Raw genomic sequence first — 19820 nt, forward strand, 5'->3', positions numbered from 1 at the left:
TGTTGGTATTCGTGTCCAACATGAAGGTTACAAGATATTTCTTAGGACATTGTCATCCACCCACCCTGTATCTCCATGACTAAATAAATGATACAAACAACAAAGATACGAAGCAGCAGTGCCGTACAAAGAGGGAGGTTTGTCAGGAACAAGTCTTGGCATCCTGAGAGTCTGAATATGACTCGTTCGTAGCCTGCTATGTTGGACCTTAGTTCTATCCGGTGGTCAAATGACGAGGATGTGACTGTTTTCCATTGTATCACGATAATTTGGCAAACCTGTCAACATAGCCAGTTGGATCCACAGTTTACTGAAACCATGTATCTGCAGTTATATGGGGATAAGAAACATATCCTAGGAGGCGTTTTCCACACGTTTTTATATGCGGCATGTGCCCTTACAGTATATCAACCTAAAATTGACCATTGCAGCTGTATGGTTAACATTGACAGGTTTAGACAATCTTGCCTCAAATCAAGCAGTCAACTTGATTTCGTCTCTCAGGTTGAGTTCAACCCCAACCAGTCCTCTCTGACCGTGGAGGGCGACGACATTGACGCCTTCGACAAGGTCATGCAGCACATCTCCTACCTGAACTCCCGCCAGTTCCCGACCCCCGGCATCAGGCACCTTCGCATCTCCACCACCGTCAAGTAAGTGGCAAAAATACTTCTTCACCAGTTGTTATTATCTGGTGTCAGCTCATCTGTCAGTCACTGGTTCTTTCTGCCTGATAGACATTCAGAGAGGGTTCGTCTCTCTGCTTTAAATGTATGGATGGTTTCATGAGGTAAAATGGAGGTCAAGAGGTTTTACTGAATTTCAATATCAAAGAGAATAGACCTGAAATGTTCCAGGGTTGGAGAATGACTGCATTTTGTTTTTCACTTCTCTTTGATGTAGAGTTTGTGATGTATTCAGAGACTGAATAACAAAACAGCATTACATTTACAGACGATGCATGAAAAGAATGTATAAAGACTTCAGGTTTCTGCTGAGTCTCCTCTAAGATCAGCTCCAGTTAGTGTTGCAGTTTAACATTTCCTCTTATTTGCATAAATATGCATCAATGCAGTTTTATTGGGTGGACTGAGCAATTACACCAAATGAAGAATTTTCCTTCAGTTTCATACATCTAAATAAAAGTAGAGGAAGCACGGTAATGAGCAATTTATATGTGGAGTTGCATTCACGGTGAAGCAAATTTTTTTTTTTAGCTTGTAGGTTTTTTCTCCGCACCATTAAGTTCACCTGTTTACAAATACTAGACGAGAATATGTTCCTGTGTTTTTATGTTTCCTTTCATAGTATTTCTTAGTACCTACTACATATCTGACCTGTTGGAGCACATAAAACTGCACACAATTACTCCTGAATAGAGATTCAAAAATTGCTCTTCAGCCATTTCTATCAGACCAATTTTATTACTTCGCAGCTTTTAGAGATTCTCAGGTGATAATCTTCTAGGGTGAAACAAGTTTCCTTTTCCATTGTTGAAGTCCAGGAGCCAGATGAACACAGAGAAGCCAAAAACCCCACAGAGGAAGTGGTATTTATAAAGGAAGAATGTGCACGCCTCACGCATACTTTAGTCCAGAGGCCTGTACTACGAAGCGAGTTCAACATACCCAGAGTATCTTCTAGTTATCTGGCTTAACTAACCCTAACAAACAAGATCACGCTAAGCGGTCCTACGACGCTAGTTATCAACTCGGTAAATCAACCCAGGGTTTCTCAGTCTGGATATGAGCGTGTTCACATGAACGGGGCGGTGTCTGCAGTTTATGACCAATCACAGGCATGGACAAGTCTACAGACTTGCAGGCGGAGCGGCACATCTTACAAAGGAAGAGCAAACTATATTAGACAAATACGAAGAAGTTAAACACATAATTCAAACTAAAAGTAACACAGTTGAAGCTACTAAATGCAGGAAGAACAGCTGGCAAAAGAAAAAACTCCTGATGTGTGAATGCGTAAATTAACAGATTTATTAATTTAACGGAACACTCAAAAGTCAGATTTAGTCGTCTAGATAAAAATAGCTTTACGACATGTAATGGATGAATGAATTACACCTAATTATGCCCATTATCAAAGTTGCGGCGTGTGTTATTATTTCATCCTTCTTTCAGCTGCGTCCCCGTCTCTGAAACGGACTGAAAAGAAAGTAAAAAAATAATTATAAAAACATAATTCAAAGCGGTAAACACCCACAGCATCCAGCCAGCTGTCCTTCTTGCATCTGTCAGTTTAAACTGTGTTGTTTTTAGTCTGGATTATGACTTAAACTTCTTCGTATGTGTGTAATATTATCATACGATCACCGCACTGAGCTCTGATTGGTCAATAGGCGGTGCTTTTATACGAGCTGATCTCTTGTCTGGAACATAACCTGCTCCGGAGCAGGTTAGCTGTTCAGCATATTTTACCATGGCGATCTACCCCGGTAAGAAGAGAACCTCCTTCGTAGGACGGAAAACCCAGAAGGGTTAACCCTGAAGTTACCTCGCTAACCACAAATCCTGCTTCGTAGTCCAGGCCTCAGGCGTGCAAAAGGTTTTAGCTGATAGCTGCAGGTGATACGATGAGGAGATGGAATATAAGTGGAGAGACAATGTTTTTAGGTTGTTTGCCAATAAGACTGATTGTGTTATTACTTTTATAACAGCTACAACTGTAGCCAAAGGTATCGTGTTTTCAGGTTGTCCGTCTGTCCATCCGTCCGCAACATCCGTCCTGTTCTCGTGAAAGCGATATCTCAGGAACGCTCTGGAGGGAATTTGATTACATCTGGGCACAAACACTGTGGGAGGAATTCTTCAACCAGGCCAGATGGTTTCATGTCTTTAGCCACATTAATTAATAAGTTCAATAAAGACAAACTTTAAAAATAAAAACAGACTTCAGGATATGAATAGATTTACTGTAGATCAGACAGGATACAATTAATATGGCTATATATATAACTTTGGGTGTGTAAATGAGACTTGTGCGCGTGCACCCAGTTCCCCAATGATAGAGATTTATAAAGCAGGATCCGGCGTTTGTGCAGCTTTATAAATCTAACGGAAATAATGCGTATGCATATTTCTGTCTTTGTGCGTACACGCGGTCTCGATGCTTTGATGTTTTATGTATCGCACTTTGAATTACCTCGTTGCTGAAATGTGCTAAATAAATAACTTGCCTTGCCTTTAGCCGTGAATCTACACAGAGCTTTATGCACCTGGCCCCCGAATTTATTCACTTTCATTTGTCACGTTTGCTCTGAAGCTGTAATAGTCCATCTTTAAGTGTTTTGTCTTTCCTCATCGCCCTGCCTGAACTGGACACATTAGATTATGGAGGCAAGGCACATTCAAAATGCACCTTTTTTCTTTCAAAGCAGAGGGAGAACCAGCAACTTTATCAAAATAAAAGAACTAGTTTCCCAGGTATTCACACTGAAATCTTCCCACAGATGCTTCAACGAGGAGTCCTGCGTGACGGTGCCAGATGCCGAAGGTTATGTGATGGTGCTGCAGCCCGAAGAGCCCAAGATCAGCCTGAGCGGCATCGACCACTTCGCCCGCAGCGCTGCCGAATTCGAGAGCCAGGAAGGTGTGACGCTGTTCCCCGAGCTACGCATCGTGAGCACCATCACCCGCGAGGTGGAGGCCGACACCGAGTCTGAGGCGGCAGAGGGAGCTGATGACGACCCTACGGGTGAGAGCACATATGTCCCCTACGTTAACTCCAGATAATGTAGATATAGTTAACCCATTTTTCAGTGGATTAGTTGTGTTGTTCGCTGCTCATCCTCTGATTTATATACACTGCCTCATCTGTTGCCTGGGTTGAATTACCTTAAACACTGAATGTACAGTTGATAGTGGTGTAGATGTACAGTAGCAGGTGATGGTGAGGATTATGCCCGTGAGGCTGAAGGGATTGGACAGACAGAGCGAGGGAGGAAAGAGATAAGTTGTTTACCACTTTGTGGGAGGGGCAGTGACCAGCCAGCCATCTGTCAGGCGCGTATACGACCTAAGACGAGGAGAGACAATAGACGTGACGCAGATACGGGGGGAGATACAGTGGCCTGTGGTGAACAGCAGGCCATATGGGACAAAAGGGCTTTACGGAGATCTGTTGCTATTACCTGCTGCCCCACCTTCATCAACCAACAGACAAGAGATGTCACAGAGTAAGAATCACGTAATAGCAGCTTCCACTGAGTCAAACGGTGCAAACTGGATGTGCATGGAATAAGTAAAATGAAGAAGACAGGCTGCCTCAGCTGGACTATTCAAATCTAGTAAAATGAAAGGTGCTATTGACAACATTGATAACATTCAGCCACTAGATGTCACATTCTCCATCCCCCTGTTCCATTGCATTTGCTTTACAACAAGTCGTTGCCAGACACTTACCATCAATCTCAGCCATTTATCCGTTTTTTTCCACTCTAACTGGCAACCCAGAGATTCCAACGTCGTTTTACTGTTGGCTCACAAGCCTTGTTAGAAGTGGAAACCGAACATCTTCCACAGAGATAAACAAAGCTTTCATTTTTGACCCGCCAAAATGTTTTAAAACAATTAATTCACAATCTTAAATTATTTTTCAGGAAAAAGCCATATCTTTATGCACCTTTCTAAAGGCTCTGTGGATGTTTTTTTTTTTTTGTTTTTTTTAATTCATCTACATAAAAGTGTTGACAGACAAATGAGTGGCAGACAAAAAAAAATACTTAGCGAAAACAGTTCATTTCAGACCCTGCTCGAAGGTGTTGAGTTAGAAAGAAGTGATCTTACCAGCCCTCTGTAACCACATCTCTGCTTGAAGCTAGCGCATGGATTTATAGTAAGACCTGGATACGGCACAATACGCATCACAATGTAAAGTCTATGGGCCGAGTGGGAGAAACACTACTGCGCATATTCAGTGGATCGCATAACCCGGAAGTAAACCCGGAAGCTAGAAAACTTTTTTGGCACCATCTTGGCGTACGATATCCAGTCATTATTATACATCCATGGGCTAGCTGCTCGAGGCTGCATTAGCTGCTACTAGCATAATACATCCTAATCTCTGTCAGCAATGGGGTTGCATTGTGGGTAATTTAGGTGGCAGGTTTCGACAAGGAAGAAGAATGCATCGAATACAAAAGACGATATCTCTGGTTCTGCTGCATCGATTTGATTCATATTTATTTAAACTGTCCATCGTGAGTCCGACATGTTATATAGAAGTGCTCCTTTAACACTAACAACATTACAGGCTCAACGGACAATCCTACATTTGAGAACAGCTCCTCTTTCTAAATCTTTTTTTCTCCGTTGTTCATTCAGTCCAAGAGACGGTGGTGTCAGAGGAGATCATGCACAACCTGGACACGTGTGAAGTGACCGTGGTGGGAGACGAGCTGGACGGGGAGCACGAGGGCCTGGAGGTGGACATGTCCCAGCTGCAGCAGCGTAGCCTGGAGATGAGCTCCTCTAACCTGGGCCTCGTCATCACCGGTACACAGACACACAGAGCGAACTAGCACACAGCGATGATATAATGAGAGCTTTACATAAGATTCTTTGTTCAATACAGACGCCTCACATAAACAAATAAAAAATATGTAACCATATGTACATGTGTAGGTATTTAAAGTTTACTAGAGCATTGGTCCCAACCTGGGGCTCCAAAGCTTCACAGGGGGGTCCTCAGGCCTTCATGATTTTAAGGGGTGTAAGAAATAATTTACAGTTGACCTATATCTCAGCATTTCATTCACTTCTGTGAAGAAAACTAAATGAAATTGTTATTTTTAAAGCTTGGATTATCATTTAATATATAAACAGGATAAGGGCACGGTACTGCATTAGAAAAGTACACAGTTTAAACAACCAAAGACCTAATGGCTGAGGAAAACACTGAATTTGTCAAAAAAAGAAGCCTATTAAGTAGGAATGATTATTATAAATTAAAAAATATGTACACAATACAGACAGAAGTGTATTAAAAGTCCTAAAAATAACAGGAAAACTCATCTCTTATACATTATTCACGGGAAACAATCTGCTCAATATTCATCCAAATCACTCGTTTTACACAAACTTCCTGCAGTTATTGTGCTCACTATTTGGGTTAATTGTACAGTTTATCAGTTGCCCTGTACTGTTATTGTTATGCATTGAATATAATATGAAATATCTATAAAATATGTCTCTTAGTCAGGGGTGATCAGTTTACTCAATAATAGAAAAAGGGTCCCTTAAGGAAAAAGGATGGGATTGAAGTCAGAGTAACCAAATCTAGCGTCTCTCAGGGTCTCATTTTTACATTTCTAAATCATCTTAAAGCCACAATCTTTTTACAAACATGAGATTCCACAACAATACTCTACTTCAGAGAGCTTTTCTGACACTTTCTCTGTGTGCTCCAGGTGTGAACACCATGGCCAACTACGAGCAGGTCCTGCATCTAATCCGTTACAAGAACTGGCACACCGAGGCTCTCTTCGACAGGAAATTCAAACTGGTGTGCTCCGAGCTCAACGGTCGCTACATCAGCAACGACTTCAAGGTCGAGGTATGACTGAGCATTTTGTCAGCTACGTCACATCACAGTGTGACGCATCCACAACAGAGAGGAGTGCCAAGCAGGGCCCTGATGTTATCGTCTCCTTGCAATACTTGAAGCTAAAATGGAGATCTGTTGACAACATTTTGTGACATTATACATGTGCGTTACTGTTTTTGTTTCTTTTATTCTTTCTAGGTGAATGTAATCCACACAGCCAATCCTGTGGAGCATGCCAACAATGCCATTGTGCAGCCCAACTTCATTAACCCCGTGCATCACGCCTCTGTGGATCTGTCTGGTCACAACCTGGTCAACGCTCATCAGGCCTCAGGTACTGACGCATTAAAAATAAATTAAAAAAACAACAATACAGAATGTTTCTGTCATCGTCCTTATCATCATGCAAACCAAGACTGTGTCCACTTTTTTTTTTTTTACCTCTACTGAAGCATATCTGTCTTGCCCGGTTCAGACTACACGATATCAGCCCGATTATAGCCCCCGACACGGCCGTCGTAGGGTGTCGACTCGGATCGGGAACGATAAATGAGTGTCGTGTGCGAAAATAGATTGTTTTATCTCGTGTAGTGTGTCACAGTACTCGACAACCGATGCAGCGTCTGGTACGCCTCACGATGTCCCGACAGAAAGTCCAGCATGTTTGATTTTTTTTCCACAATGTGTTTTGACCGGCTGAGCCCAGATGCACACAGCTGTAAACAGAAGCACATGGCTACTTATTATGCAGAATGATGTCATCGGACCTTCCCAGAGCAACTGTAAGCCCGTATATTAAGACGGCGGTGCCGGGAGACTGCGTATTGTCAGAACAGGGGACTGACGTGTAGTCTGTCATGTGTCGCTGTCGTCTAATCTGACATAGTGACCATCGTAACCGTCAAAAATATCGTGTAGTCTGATCCTGACATAAGACAATAGTAAAGTCGTTTTGTTGAACTGGTCATCATGTTAAAGGACACAAAAACAACACAACACTGACTCTTCTAGTTTTTATACATGTAGAGATTGTTTACAGCTCACCTAAACACAAATTTTCAGGCATCATGATATATATTTTACAATCACTTCATGAAAAATGATTCAACTGTTGCCTTCTGAAACTTCACCGAATTGCAGCATTTTTTTTAAAGAGCTTTTTTTCCTTTCCTTTAGTGTTAATAATATCTAATTGTTATTATTTTGACAGATATTGCAATTGTGGTACGATTTGCGATATAACATATTAAAACTAGTGTGATTTTTACGGGGATCTGTACCAAACAAAGATGTTTTCTAAAGTCAAAATAATACGATGTGTATGCCAGGACTTCTCTGCAGCAACACAATATTTAATTTAAAATGGTATTTTGTCACACATTTCACCTTTAACAAATACTGAGATTTCCTCCTCATCCGGCCATATTGCGATTTCGATAAAATTTAGATTCATTGTGCAGCCCTATTTAGTGTGTTATATCGTTTTCTTTGTGCATTTAAAAGGTCTGCAAAGTTACAAAGTCCACGACAAAGGGAGTTACTCTCCCCCACAGAAACACTGTTCCTGAACCTTGCTCTAAGTCCCGCCTTTTCTTCCGTAACATGGTGATGTCACCAAGTAACACATTTGTATAATACTTGCCTAGCGGCTAGTTTGACGGTTAGAGCGGAGCTGGAGCGGAGTCCAAAGAGTTTGGTTTGGTTGACCAATCACACAGGTCAGGACAGGAGCTCAAACAGAGCGTTTCAGACAGAGGGTGAAAAGCTGCAGCACAGCCGGTACGAGAAAAATAAAGCATTTTTTGAGCATTAAAGTGTGTAAACATGTTCTAGTAGAAACCCAAAATACAAGTATGAACCAGAAAATGAGCACAATAGTTCCTCTCTACTACCAAACGTCAGTAATCAAACTAGTAATCTGCTTTAATTGTTGTTGCTGTAGAATAAAGATGTGGCCTCTTGTGTGGTCAGCATTGCTGGGGATGGATTACAATCTGTTAACCAGAAGTAGGGCACGTGTGAAACACTGGTCAGTTTAGGGATTACACTTGAGTGCTGCCTGTGACATCTGTACACGCAGTGGTCTGAAAACAACCTTTTATTTCCCGGCCTCAGTAATCCTGTCGGGCTGTCAGGCTCACTAAGCCCGCCACGCAAAAAAGAGAGGCCCTTTTACTGCTAACATGGGGCAAAGTGGAGCAGGCTGGAGCGAGACCGGGCAAAGCTATTTATAAAGAAAGACACACACCTAGAGATGCCGAAAGCATTTCATCTGCAGTTTACTGAGGAGCCATTAACATCAGCGCTGCCGGCTCACCGTGAAACTAAAGCCCTTGAAATGTCCTCAGACAGACGAGGACGCTGTGTGTCTCCCCACATGAAGCCACAACGGGGGGTTTTTATGTGCAAACTGAACATAGTTTAACCCGTCATTGTGTGTTTGTTTGTTTGCTTCATCCCAGTTGTTCCCAGCGCCGCAACCATTGTCATTGTGGTGTGCGTGAGCTTCCTGGTGTTTATGATCATCCTGGGCGTGTTCCGCATCCGAGCCGCACACCAGCGCACCATGACGGACCAGGAGAGCGGCAAGGAGAACGAGATGGACTGGGACGACTCGGCCCTCACCATCACCGTCAACCCCATGGAGGTAAAAAAACAAAACACACACAATGAGTGCACATATCTCTGGTGATTAGCCCCGAGAAACCGGATTTCACAACCTCAACAAAATGTGGTCGGGTTTGCAGCCGAGACAGCTTTTCACCTCCTAATGCTCTCTGGGTGATGTTGTGATTGTGGCCTAGTTTAGTCTGAGCTCATGACAGCCCTGTGGGGATGGGGGGGGGACTTTGTTCTAGATATTTAGGGAGTGTTACCTCGCTAATTAAAATAAAAGATTTATATATCTATATTTAGATTATTTTTGTGGAACCATCTTGTGGAGATTTAGAGCATTTTTGGCCCCAGACAATAAAAGTCCAAAGTGAAAATTTCAAATAAATGAGTCAGCTTGTAGGCAGCGTATAAATACTTGCACAGTGGACTCGTGCCTTTTTGAGTCATGTGTGGGCTTGCAACTAATTGTATAATTTTTCTTTGCTGACAGCTAGTCACAATCAGTGGGCTACCTCCGGAGTCTGAAAAAGTGAAGCCAAAGCAGAATTGCCTTAAACTTGCATTCTCTCTAACAGCCAGCAGGGGGCGACTCCTCCGGTTGCAAAAATAAGTCTGATTGTATAGAAGTCTATGAGAAAATGAGCCTACTTCTCACTTGATTTATTACCTCAGGAAACATTGTAAACATGAGTTTATGATCTCAATCACTAGTTTCAAGTCTTCTTCAATACAGCATGATGTTCATTTAGTAAATTATGGTCCCATTTAGAGTCAGATAGACCATAAAGCAGGGGATGCTTTAGGGCGGGACTATCTTGTGATTGACAGGTCGCTACCCCAGCGTTGTCCGGTCTGGGGAGTTGTCCGTGTTTTCGCCTTACAACTTTAACTCTTTCACAGAGTGTTTTCAGTTCATCAAAGTTAATTGTAACATTTTGGTCGCCTATAAATGTCTTATTACACTTAGCGTTCGGTTGTACTTGCAAAAAACCAAGCTGGCGACTGCCGAAATACCGAACTCAAAGCTTCAAAACGGCGGTCCACAAACCAATGGGTGACGTCACGGTGACTATGTCCACTTCTTATATACAGTCTGTGGTCACAATAATCCAGTGACTTGAATCTTAACTTAAAGAGTGACGCTACGTGTCCACAGGGACATTTTTTATCGAGAGGGATCGCCTCGCTTCCCAGCGTTGGACGCTTGATGGGCTGCCGCTAGACACAAGGCACCTGATTGGACGAACGCTTTCCCTCGTGCGCTGCTGCTCCCAGCTTTCAAACCCGGAATGACTTGACTACGACTTGCCCCAAAACTGCACGTGATTATCATAAAGTGGGCATGTCTGTAAAGGGGAGACTCGTGGGTACCCATAGAACCCATTTACATTCACATCTCTGGAGGTCAGAGGTCAAGGGACCCCTTTGAAAATGGCCATGACAGTTTTTCGTCGCTAAAATTTAGCGCAAGTTTGGAGCGTTATTTAACCTCCTTCATGACAAGCTAGTATGACATGGTTGGTACCAATGGATTCCTTAGGTTTTATAATTTGATATGATGCCAGTATCTTCACTCTAGCTTTAAAAGTGATCCCGCTACAACCTAAAATCCGCTAGTTGCATTGGTGCATTAAAGAAATTAGTGATGTGTTAATGCGTTATGGTGTTAACTTTGACAGCCCTATTTGACCTCTTCTCACAAACAACCGCACCCTCCTCTCCCCCCCTTACCCTTTTCTTCTCTGACGCAGACGTACGAGGACCAGCACAGCAGCGAGGAGGAGGAGGAAGAGGAGGAGGAGAGCGAGGACGGAGAGGAGGAAGACGACATCACGAGCGCTGAGTCAGAGAGCAGCGAGGACGAGGAGGGCGCCGAGCCGGAGGACCAGCAGGGGGCCAGCAGACAGCAGCAGCTGGAGTGGGACGACTCCACCCTTACTTACTAAAACACCAACACACACACATAGAACACAAGCTCAAACACACACACATCACCAACACACACTCACTGCTCTACACACACACAGACCCCCTCTTCCCCTTACAAGGAGCCATGATGTAAAAAAAATAATATACAAAAAAGCAAAAGAAAAGTTCCCTTCAGCGTATCTATATGGTCAAGGCTTTCCTGTTGTTCTCTTAGTGGTGGTACTCAGTGTAGTGTAGTCATCACCGGATTGCTGATTTTTACTGTTTATTTTTTTATTTATTATATTTTAATTCCCAGGAAATCTTGGCCTACATTTGTTCTGAACTGTGTGAGGAAGCCAACCCTGCACTTTTTTTTGTTCTCTCTCACACGTTAAAGCTTTCAAATGGAGACGTTTTCTCCCCCCCTTAATGTATATTCTTTGCTTTTAGATTCGCTAATCTCACGTATAGCTTTGACTTGAGTTTTCTTGTCCACAGTGAAATGACGCTTTTTAACAAGTAGACCACATTTTCTTTTTCTTTTTTTTAACTTCTTTTTAGTGCATGAGGATATTTTGAGAAGTCATATGTGTAGAGAAATTGCTTTTTAAAGATTTTGTAAATATGAATAAAACCATGTAATTAGTTGGATGTGTTAGTGAAGGCCTACTCAACGGGGTCCAATATCTAAAAATGACGCAGTTCGTAATGTAGAATATTCGTGTCACAACAGGCTGTAGCATGTCGCTAAATTTCCGCAAAAAAAAGCTGTTCCCATCACGCTTGTACAAAAACAAAAATGTCTGCTTCATGATGATGAGAAACCCGGGACTGTTGAGCAGAGGTTTCCACGACAAAGTGGCGTCCATTTTTCATTTCTTTTTGCTTTCTCGTAAAGGCGGGACGGGTGGATGGTTTCATACATTGCTTTGCTTTGCTTGCACAGGTGGCGATGCTCGACTCCAGGCGTCAGTGTATTTCATTCCCAATAGATCTCACTGTTGTACAGAAGGGATTTTCTTTTTGTTCAGAGTAATCGTACTCGGAGAAACGCTTAATGTACAAATTGACATTTTCGTGCGGAACGGTACGAGCGCCGGGCCAGCGGGTACTGCGGCGCTGTTGGATCTTGAAATATGGGTATGAAGCGGTGTGTTTGGACGAGTAGAAAGATTTCCTAAAAGCGTTTTTTCGTGCTGCTGACAGAAGTAGAGGGAGGAAGAAAAAAAAAACTACTGAAAGAGCAGATTTATGACAGACAGCTTTTAGTGGTTGATGAGTGCAGTCGCTGGCATTGTTTTGGGGGAGAGAAATGAAATGAAAGTACTTTTTCAGGATTGCTTTGTTGCAAGTTTATTTTCCACGGCGCGGCTATTTAAACCTGAAATAATAAAACATATATTACATTTTTAAAGCTGTTTTCCTGTTTGCAAAACATGCACCGAACCTTGACGGTTACGACTGCATGTTTTACAAAAACGCTTTAAAACATGAATCTTGTTTGAATCTTTAACAATGAGATATTTTTGTTGCCGTAGACCACTAGATTTTATTGTACATGGAACTGTACTGTAGAGTTGTTCTAAGATATTTGTTTACATTTGGTAAACTTCTTTTCCTTCTGGTATTAGTATAAAGCTTATACAATTGATTGGGAAAACGTCTATCTCCTCTCAAGACACTGTTGTCCATCACTGTTGTATATATCTTTCACACCAAACCAGATACACGCTTAAAACTATTTAGTGTTTGTCTCATGTTTTTCGGGTACCAAGTTAAAACCTGCATTTAATTCAAGCAGATCAGATTTCGGTGGCATTATATCGGGATTAGAAATGATCTCGTATTTTGCATGCAAATCTGTTTCCGGAGGCCAAAATTTAATTCAAAAACACATTTCTTTTTTTTGTCGGTTTGAGTCTCACAGTTGTTTCTTCTTTGGTTCAATTAATTTATCATTTTAAATGGAAATGTAGTGAACAGTGACTTGGACTTTTAATAAAACAAAAAGGGGGCCAGGTCTGAGCCGGCTGAGATGGGAGTGCCTTTTTCCGATCATTTTCAAATTAGCAGGTCTAACAAAAAAAAAAAAAAACATTTTATTTGTGGCAATTTTTATTATTATTTTTATTTTTTTTTGTATTTTGTTTAATAGACTTCTTTACAGAGCTGAGGATTACATCTTGTTTCAGTTTGTTGTAACGATAGTCCACCGCTAGTTTTATCGAAAAGTGAAAAAACGTTTTACATAGATGTCATGTGTCCATGTTGATGTGTAGAAGAAGTAGATCCATATTGTATCTTCTATAGATATTGTACTAAAATCATCCACCTTTAAAAAGATGTACAGTACATTACGAACTTGCTTTTGGCAGCATACATGGGAGGTATACTGTTAACCTATTTGTGTATAGTGGAAGGTAATTTTGAACAGCGTCCTATTGCCTGAGTTGTTGAGAAATGATTTTGAGGGCAGCATGAAAAATTCACAAGAGTATAAGCCTGTCGAAATTCTCCGTTTCATTACAAACACTTTAATGTCCACGTTTCATCTACGATTTTTAAAACCGTGGGTCACTGATATGTGCACGCTGACTCTCGAGTCAAGTCCACGGTGACTCCATCACACCATCTCCAGTTTTACTGCTTTCTGATCAGCCCCCCCTCTGAGCTAAGTGTAAAGTTGGTTGAATTGAATGTCACTGCCTAAACAAACTGAAATGCAGCCATACTGTAATAACACTAAGATTTAAGGGGAATTTACTTTGCATGAACCACAAAGTTTGTGTACGTTCCATGTGGCGCCGTGAGACAGGAGACACTACTGATTCTCAGATTGTCTGTCTCACGCGTCCCACGACACTCCAGATATATATAAATATATATATATTTTTTGTTTTTCTTTTCTTTTCTTTTAAAAATGTGCTCAAAACTGAAGGCGAAGTTGTCAGAATGCTTCCTTTGTGCTTGTTGGAGCTGCTCTCACTTTTCTACCAATTGGAAGGCAAATTGTAGTGAAGTCGATGCTTGCTCGTAAACAAAAATAAAGGATGATGAGATGGGGTATAACTGCTGTCTGCTCTGGTTCTTCTTCCATTCCATCATCACTTGGCACTGTGAGTAGTGTAGACTGTAATGCTGCTGGTTCACACCCTGTGCAGTGATTCTGTGAAAGTGGTTTAAATCTTGAGCGTTAGTGTCCTCTGGTGGTGAAAATGAAATTAGGTGAAACAAATCAAATCAAATCAAATGAATACATAAAACTACGACGGAGTATTAGGGCCACACTGAGGGGAAAAAATACGCCTGAGATTTTGAGATTAAAGTCATAGGTTTATAAGAAAAAAGTTGTAATATGAGAATAAAGTCATTATAAAGTAGTAATTTTATGTATTATTTTGCAACTGTGTGAAAATGAGGATCTTGTGAAGTTATACCTTAGCTTAGGTTTCATAAATAACCAAATACTTCATCTTCTGTCACATCAGCACCACATTATCATCAGTATCAGGACCTTGAAAAGATTGTGCAAGAAACTGCGTTTATTCTGAAGAAAGAACCACACGGACCTGATGGGGAAACTGACTCTTGTGGAGGAGGAAATTACTTTTATTCTCGTAAAGTTATGACTTTATTCTCATAATATTACAACTTCTTTTCTTGTAATATGACTTTATTCTCAAAATCTCCGATTTTTCCCCCTCAAAGTGGCCCTAATTCTCCGTCGTATAAGACAAACACCATTGATTTTTTTTTTTTTTTTTTTACAGACATTGAAAGAAACTTCAAAGCTGAATATCAAACATGATTAATGTTTAAACATTGTGACATTAAAGGACCAGTGTGTAGGATTTCAGGGGATTGATTAGCAGAAGTGGAATATAATATTCATGTTCTCATCTTTTCTCCGGGTTCCTCCCACAGTCCAAAGACATGCAGGTTAATTGTTGACTTTAAATCTCCCGTATAGGTGTGAATGTGAGTGAATGGTTGTCTGTCTCTGTGTGTCAGCCCTGTGATAGTCTGGAGACCTTTTCCAGGGTGTACTCCACCTTCACCCGATGTCAGCTGGGATCGCCTGGATGGATAGATGTTTCCATTAGTGTATAATCACCTGACATTAAGAATCGTTGTGTTTTCATTAGCTTAGAATGAGCCCTTCATATCTACATAGGGAGCTGGTCCTCTTCACGGAGTCCACCATGTTTCTACAGTAGCCCAGAACGGACAAACCAAACTCTGGCTCTAGAGAGAGACTTTCACGTTTTTACGCCACCTGAAGGCCACCGTAGTTCTCCGATACGCTTGAGCGGAGGGGTACTCAGTTGGTTGCAATCTGCAACCACACCACTACATGCCGCCAAATCCTACATACTGTACCTTTTAAGATCTAAATACTGTAGGTTCAACTTCATTCATAGCAACAGCCTGCTATTAAGAAATAACAGACCGTAGAACGCCGCGTTGGACCAATCAGAATCGAGATTTCAACAAAGCCGTGTAATAATGCTTAATAATCAATGAACTTATAGAGGGTGGCCAAAATAATGGGAACACCTGACAACATATATAAATATCCAGGTGTAGTCCTCGATGTATATTCTCCTTATTTTTTATATTCAAGATGATCCTTTCGTTCTTTCCGAGGTAAAAATCTATTTCATATTCAGCCCTCCGGTTTGTTCTTTCAAATCACTCATGTCTAGTGACTGAAGAGGTATTTTTATCCTTTTTTTTGTGTTGAGCGAGGACACTGTGAACAAACAGCGCGGGCTGCATCTGGTCCTGTAAAGTGACCTCGTGTTCGCTGGCTGTTAAACGTCCAAACAGGCTGTTAATCAAACTGAATCACTCATGAGACGGACGCTGAAACCATCACAAGACCCCTCGGCGGTGTTTAACAGATGGCGACTAATCCTAATCACATTGCAGGCAAACTGGTTCTGATCATGTTTTTTTCAGTCCAGATTGGAGCTAATTTTAACTAGCTATAATGTTCTATAATACTATGTTTGCACTGGATAAACACAGTTTCCATGCAGGCTCATAAAGACAAATATTTTGTTGAGACAGACAGATTTAAATCTGAAAAAGAGGTCGTACTGTAGTTGTGTTTATTCTGCTACGTTTCCATTTATTCCTGTCAGACAGCGGTGACTCATTACTGCCGTTCCTCTTTTATTTAACAATTATAAACCCTTTGTGATTCAGGTGCTGACTATCTGGATGTATAGATAGTTTGATTGCTTTGAAAACCCACACTGAAAAATGTGATATTGTCGAGTCGTACTGTATGCATACTGTTACTAGTGGAGCTGTCTTTAGACAGTAGTGTACTTCAAAGTTCTCTTTTGTGTAGTATTTCAGTTATTTAGTCCAAATCCCTGTAAACAGCACAGTTTAATTAAAATAAAATGACATCTTGAATATTTGCAGCACTCATACAGGAAATCAACAATCTTAAAAACAACAACAATGATGCAGGTTTTAAGACCGATAGACGCAGCAACCCAATAAGAAATACAGCACAAATCACAACATTGAGTATTTCTCATGAACTGCCCGGACTATCATTTATACATTCACGTACGTGTCGTCACATTCACAATCACATGCTCGTACCTATAATACAACTTTACATCTGGACGAATAAAAGACATTTACAAAAAGTCAAGGGCTATAAAACAATACTGTTTAAAAAGTGTTAGCGTCTATACAGCAACACCTAGAAGTGCACTGGTTATTTACAAAAAAATCAACGATCGATTGGCACATAGTTAAAAGACACAGAGATAAAATAAACATTTTGTAGGATTACTACGCTTTAGTTTTCACACCAGAGCTCGCTAAAGCCAGGATTTTGTCTTCGGAGCCTGAAAGAGAAACAAAACAAAGTTAATATGAATATCCTTCCAATAACTTGATTAATATGGTTAAACATTTTAAGAATTTAATACAGGATTGCACAATGAAATGTATGAAATGTAGTTGTAGCCCTTCACACTACACACATAGAAAATGTATGAACAGATGTTCAAAATATTTGAATTAAAAATATAAATAAAATAGGAACTCAAATAGAGCAAACTATATAAAAGTAGCACTAAAATAAGAGATAAAAAGGAATATATACAGTTATGTGTATAATATACAAAAACATAAATACAATGTGTAATATGAGTTTTTTTTTAATTCTAGTGTAAATAGAAAACTTTGGTTATATCAGTGAAATCACATCTTTATTCTCACCTAAGTTTGCCGTCACTTTTTCAAACTGGCTCAGAGTAGCTGTAGCGTTTTCGATGAGAAAAGTCTCGTCCTCCGCAGTGAGCTGTCCACAAACAGAAATAATGCATCAGGTTTGATCAGACAATTATGTTTAAAATGTTGTAAATGTTCCTCCTGAAGTGAGATTTCAGCCTGTTGTAGCAACCGGTCTGTCAGCTGAGTGACAGCTGACTAAAATAAGTGGTGTGGACTCATGAGCACGAGCCTCTGAATCACCACGAACCTGTGGAAAAACATCACATCTCTGCTGTGAGCGTTCCTCACCTTCTCTCCAAGTTTCCTCAAGGCTGTGAGGATTTCCATTTTCTGCTGCGTGTACACGGCCCGCGACAGTTTCCCCACCATGACATCTCGGTCCATCTGTGCACAGAACATCACACACTGGTTGGGACGATTTTCAGGCCAAGAAGCAACGCACAGATAAATAAACACTAATGAGGAGTGATTGAGCAGCTGGATTAAACATGTACAAACCTCTGCTAGTCTGGTTCTCAGCTGTCCCGGCTGCTTCTTAGCAAACAGTCGGATCACCTCTGGGGTTTTGAAAGCTTGGCTGATGGCAGCCTGGGTTGCCTGATGATGACAGAAAGGTTTCACAAATCACTGTTTAAACTGGATTATTTTAAGATACCTGATCTCTAAACTATAACCTCTTTAAATCACCCTTAAAGGGGAACACCACCCAAATTAAGAATTCCAATGACATAAAAACAAACATGAGTGACTCTCTTTAAGCCAGAAACCAGAGAAGTAAGTCTAAATGGGAATAAGTATGAATGGGAGACTGGATTTGTGGACCCACAGAACGCTTATTTTCTTTTTTTTATACCCAAATGAGCTTTATATTATTGTAGTTTTGTCAATTATGAAACAGAAAATGTACAAATATACCCAGAACATCCCCCCTGGATGCTCTCAGTGTCATCTATAACATATTTACCCATTCATCTTCTATGGAGCAGTTACAGAATTTATATGTTATGAGATCACAAATTTGAGTTTAGCACTGGATTTGGGAGAGTTGTTCATGTTAACTCATATTTTTTTGGACTGTCTTACACCACAGGAATGTCATGTATGAATACACAGTAGTTTGCACATTATCCATTGATTTGTCTATACCTACCAGCTGCATCCCACTGAGTTCATCCACCAGTGTCATGTCTCCTGTCATGATCTTCTTCAGGGACTCATTGAATTCACTCAGCTGCTCCAAGGTTTCCTTTTTCGTCTCTTCATACTCTTCCTCATCCAGTTCTTCTCTGGAATAAAACACAGAATGAAAGGATGAGAAACTAACACTAGACTAGATCATCACTTGCCAGCTATAAACAGTCTAATGTCTCTAATAAGATGCACCTGCATTCCTCCAGATCAGCCAGCTGCTGCATCAGTCTGTCAAGCTGCTCCTCCATGTTTTGCCTCAATTTTCCAGTTTCTGATTTCCCCCGAGAAGCCATGCTTTGTTAAAAAATCTTATTCACAACCTGTGGAGACTGAAAAAAACAGAATAAAACACAGTCAACAAATATGGAACTCACTGGACCTGTTCTATGTTTTATCTGCCTCGTTTAGTCTTGTCAAGTATTTGTTTTAAAGCACTGACCAGAAGTGGCAAACTGTGAATCTCCTCCTATTTAATACAATAAAGACAATAAATCTTTTTATTCTATTCTACCTAGAAACAACTTAAAGTGAAGCTAGCAGGCTAGTTAGTGTCTAGACTTCCTCAGAATGGAGTTATTGGAGATAACATGACAACAAAACTGTTCAACATTTATCAAAACATCAGCTATCTTGTCAAACTGTGTATTAATGTTTTAGCTGGAAGCTCAGATTGAGTTAAATATCCAAGTTGTTTATGTTAGCTGAGGTGCTAACTAGCATGCTAAGAGAACACAACTCACCTCTTTGTTGTAAACTGTTGTGTAATGAGTTAAATATTTGCACCAGCTTGACGAATATACAATAAAATTAACTAGATCCTTTAACAGAGATTCCTCGGATATATAACTACTTTCCAGGACGGTTACAGAGTGTTTAGTGTTGGTCAGACGGGGCGTTGTTAGTTTGTGGAGATTTGTGATCGTGAACGCAGCTCAGGAGCAGCGTGGGTGCGGCTACTTCTCTACTTCCGTGTTGACTGTCCAATCAGATTCGACTAGTGATGGGAATTCAGGCTCTTTTTAGTGAGCCAGATCATTTGGCTCAGCTCACCAAGAAGATCCGGCTCTTTCGGCTCCCAAACGGCTCTTCATTTTACCACATCTGCCTTTTTATAATTCAGACAAATTTAGCTTTAGCTGTTTTGACCTATGATTAGTATGTGTGCACATATATCACTTAAATTATTCAATATAATTACACTAAACCTTATCATTTCCATAATACCATCATTTTACATGCTGCTTCGTTTCCGACTGTCACTCATTTTGTCTGCTATTCCC

The 19820-nt window shown here is 40.8% G+C and overlaps 2 protein-coding genes across 5 annotated transcripts in view; one reads left to right on the plus strand and one right to left on the minus strand.

Moving 5' to 3' along the window:
- The window catches only part of clstn1 (calsyntenin 1), a 57483-nt gene extending 43332 nt beyond the window's left edge, over positions 1-14151 (plus strand). For all 4 annotated transcript variants that reach the window (XM_074645004.1, XM_074645007.1, XM_074645003.1 and 1 more), the window contains 7 exons: positions 505-653; positions 3464-3708; positions 5337-5507; positions 6422-6567; positions 6757-6892; positions 9021-9205; positions 10926-14151. In XM_074645004.1, coding sequence (XP_074501105.1) covers positions 505-653; positions 3464-3708; positions 5337-5507; positions 6422-6567; positions 6757-6892; positions 9021-9205; positions 10926-11120 — 1227 coding nt within the window. In that variant the 3' untranslated portion in view covers positions 11121-14151. The remainder of the gene's footprint in view (positions 1-504; positions 654-3463; positions 3709-5336; positions 5508-6421; positions 6568-6756; positions 6893-9020; positions 9206-10925) is intronic.
- A 2048-nt stretch (positions 14152-16199) lies between these two features.
- lzic (leucine zipper and CTNNBIP1 domain containing) lies at positions 16200-19503 on the minus strand. Its single transcript, XM_074645070.1, has 7 exons — positions 19281-19503; positions 18733-18869; positions 18500-18635; positions 17848-17946; positions 17638-17733; positions 17335-17416; positions 16200-16958 (listed from the first exon to the last, which is right to left on the minus strand). The coding sequence occupies exons 2-7, from the start codon at positions 18831-18833 to the stop codon at positions 16903-16905; spliced, it is 570 nt and encodes a 189-aa protein (XP_074501171.1). The 5' UTR covers positions 18834-18869; positions 19281-19503; the 3' UTR covers positions 16200-16902.
- Between the last annotated feature and the right edge of the window lie 317 nt (positions 19504-19820).

The sequence above is a fragment of the Sebastes fasciatus genome, chromosome 8, assembly GCF_043250625.1.
Source record: "Sebastes fasciatus isolate fSebFas1 chromosome 8, fSebFas1.pri, whole genome shotgun sequence".
In the NCBI taxonomy this organism is placed as follows: Eukaryota; Metazoa; Chordata; class Actinopteri; order Perciformes; family Sebastidae; genus Sebastes; species Sebastes fasciatus.